This window comes from Tupaia chinensis, unplaced genomic scaffold, assembly GCF_000334495.1.
Source record: "Tupaia chinensis unplaced genomic scaffold, TupChi_1.0 Scaffold000369_1, whole genome shotgun sequence".
NCBI classification, from domain to species: domain Eukaryota; kingdom Metazoa; phylum Chordata; class Mammalia; order Scandentia; family Tupaiidae; genus Tupaia; species Tupaia belangeri.
The window spans coordinates 2,411,009-2,413,929 of NW_006159866.1; the positions used below are offsets into that span (position 1 = coordinate 2,411,009).

General features: G+C 60.3%; 2 protein-coding genes across 8 annotated transcripts in view; one reads left to right on the forward strand and one right to left on the reverse strand.

The window, feature by feature from the left end:
* Positions 1-1,473, forward strand: part of CCDC33 (coiled-coil domain containing 33) — a 68,456-nt gene extending 66,983 nt beyond the window's left edge. For all 7 annotated transcript variants that reach the window (XM_006153368.1, XM_006153371.1, XM_006153369.1 and 4 more), the window contains 2 exons: positions 439-552; positions 1,290-1,473. In XM_006153368.1, coding sequence (XP_006153430.1) covers positions 439-552; positions 1,290-1,421 — 246 coding nt within the window. In that variant the 3' untranslated portion in view covers positions 1,422-1,473. The remainder of the gene's footprint in view (positions 1-438; positions 553-1,289) is intronic.
* Positions 1,474-2,662: 1,189 nt separating this feature from the next.
* CYP11A1 (cytochrome P450 family 11 subfamily A member 1) overlaps positions 2,663-2,921 on the reverse strand; it is a 5,916-nt gene continuing 5,657 nt past the window's right edge. The window contains exon 7 of the mRNA XM_006153379.2: positions 2,663-2,921. Within this exon, the coding sequence (XP_006153441.1) occupies positions 2,826-2,921 (96 nt within the window). The 3' untranslated portion in view covers positions 2,663-2,825.

Consider the following 2,921-nt stretch of genomic DNA (forward strand, 5'->3'; position numbering starts at 1 on the left):
CAGAGGGAAAGGGAGAAATCGTCCCCTGGAGGCTGGCCATGCCACAATCCCGTCTCCATTCTCCTCTTGGGATCTTGGGCACGCATGCACATGTTTCCAGCATGATTTTCAGGCTGCCAGTTGTGGGACTCGAACCATAGTCAGCCATGTGGGAGTCTAGCCATAATCACACCACTTGCTGGCTTCTCCCTTTTTTTATTTGTCAGAGGGTCTATGTGCTCACCAGAGCGAGAGACAGGGCGTGGGAGAAGCACCCCCACGGGGCACGGCCACACCTCGATCCCTTCGCCTCTCCCTCCTTTGAGATTTCAGGCACCCACACACATGCCATGCACGCCGCGTGTTTTTCGGGCTACCAAGTCTGGGACTTGAACTGCACAGTCGGCCCTGTAAGCACAAAGCCGTGAATGTCACCATCTGTCCCTTTCTGTGTCTCAGTTAGAAGACTCAGCTCGACGCTGGGGACGAGAGAAGCAGGACCTAACCACGAGGCTACAGGAGCAAGAGATCATCTTGGGGCACCCCTCAAACCCCATCATCACTAGCCAGCCCGTGAGTGGCCCTTCTGGAGCTCCTTGGGGTTCAGGCAGTGTGGTTGGAAGCCACCCCCACAACACCCCCAGGTCACTGGGACCTGAAAAAAATGAGCACAAGCTCCAGGCTGGGAGTCAGAAGCCCTGGGCTCCAGTTCTTCCTACTCTACCCTCAGCTCTCACCTGGCCTCCACCTCGCCCCCTGAGGGAGAGGCCCAGAAACCCCTGCCTTGCCCAGGTTCTTGAGAGAGTCCAGGAAGAGGTGGCTATGGCTGAGGATGAGGGGTGGCCCACACCGGCCTTCCTGGGCCCTGAGCAGAGCACCTGGGCCCCCCACCACAATGTGACAGTGGTCCCATGAATGTGTGCTCTGTGGATGAGGACGCTGCTGCTGTTTGGCTCCCCCTGGCCACTTCCTGAGCGCTAGCAAGCCTGCTCCCAGCCACCCCTCAAGCTTGGCCCAGGCCACCTACCCCAGAGTGAAGACCCTGCCTACTCTTGTGCTAACAATACTTTGCTCAAGGCTGGAAGTCTGGTGGCCCCTGGGAATAGCCTGTAAGGCTGAGGGACTGACAGGGAACATAGGGCCACCTTTGCAAACCCACCGAGACCCGCATACAGACAGAAAGCATCATTTGCTGCAGTAAAATAGGTCTGGGAACCCTTAGGAAGTCCCAGATCCTCAGGGGCATGGCTCTCGGGGGGAAAAACACCCCTGGGGACGTGGGCATACTCACCTCTCTTCACTTGCCACAGAGCGTCTCAAGCCAGACTAAGGACCTCAAGCGGCCCTCCAAGGTGGACCCCTTGCCACCCAGCTCAGACACCAAGCTCCACCAGTCCTCCAGCTCCCAGAAGGTGGGCTCAAACCCTCAGCAGCAGCCCTGAGCACAGGCCCCCTTCCCACTGCCCAGATGCCTTTATTAAATGCTGTAGCTCCACAAGCAGCCGCCACCTCTTTTCTGGAGCAGGGTGGCCTGTCCCAAAAGTAGCCTCTTCAGAAAGCCTGAAGTCACAGTGGAGGAGGGTGGCAAAGGGTTCACCAACTCACCCCTGCCAGGTGGGCCTGCCCAGGCCACCCTGCCTTCCACAGCAGGCCGGGAGATGAGGCCCTCTCAGACCACCAGAAGTGAGGCCACCAGAGGCCAGCTCTGCTGGGGACGTTCCACCTGCCCCAAACGTCTACCGCATCTGAAATCCCTTCTTGCAAGTTTGGCTTATCTGTTTAGGAAGGGTGCGTCTTGAGCCTTGACCCTAGGGCCACACTGATCGCTTACGCAGATCGCAGACTGCGCCCGGACCCTGGTCACACCGAGCCTCTCTCGCCTCCCTGCGTCACGCAGTTACTCATTAGTGTGAAATACCCATCATCCAGGAACGGGCTACACAGGATGACGGGAGAGGGGTGCATGCTGGGAAAAGTAGACAGCCCAAGAGCGGACCCAGAGCCTGCTGACCCTGGGAAGAGGCTGTCCCGAGCTGGGCCAGCTCCCACCTGTAGGACTCGAACTTGGGTGGTGAGGGCCAGGACGACCAGCTCCTTTCACACAGGGAGTCGGGGGCTGAAATTGGGAGCAATGTCAACTAGCACAGTAATCACAGTAACCCCCCCTGCTGCCCAGAGCCTGGGCGAGGCATGTTCCCTGGAACAAGGGAAGGTCTGGGGCAAGCCCAGGGAGGGTGGCCCAGAGCGGAGGGAGCAGGCCAGTCTCACCTCCAGGCTAAGACCTTCACACCAGCCCCTCAGCTCTTGGCCCCCAGGTCCAGGACTCTGGCCTTGGCAGGAAGTCCTCCTGACCTCACAGTCCTCCTCCCATTCAGGTTTCACCCAGCCATCCTGCACAGCTCCCCTGCCAGGCAGCCTGCCCAGGCCACGCTGCTCTCAGCAGAGCGCCACCAGCTCCTTCCCCACCCCCACCTGCCCCAGGCTTCTGCACCTCCCGGCCAGTGGCAAGAGCTCTCCCCAGCTCTGTCTCACCCAGGCCCCACAGAACCAGGTGGTTGAGCCATCAGAGGGTGGGCAGGGCTCAGCAGGGGTCTTCAAGATCCTGCTGTGGGACCGGGCGGGGAGCTTCTCCCCAGGAACCGTGGCCGCCTTCAGCGGGAAGGCAATGAGAACACTGCACACAGGACAGTTCAGCGTTTATTTCCATCATGGGGCTGGCAGAGGTGGAGAGGAGAACAGGAGAGGAGGGGGAAGGACAGGACTGACCTAAGAGCCCATAGGCTCCACCCACTGCCACCCCCCCACACTGCCTGGCCGGCAGGAGGGGGCAGTGCCAGCCACCCGGATCATGCCTGGGGTGCAAGGTCTTCTTGGTCCAGGGGCTTGAAGGTCAGGAAGATGGGCTTGTCGGGCACCCGGATGAGGCTGAACGCGGTGCCCAC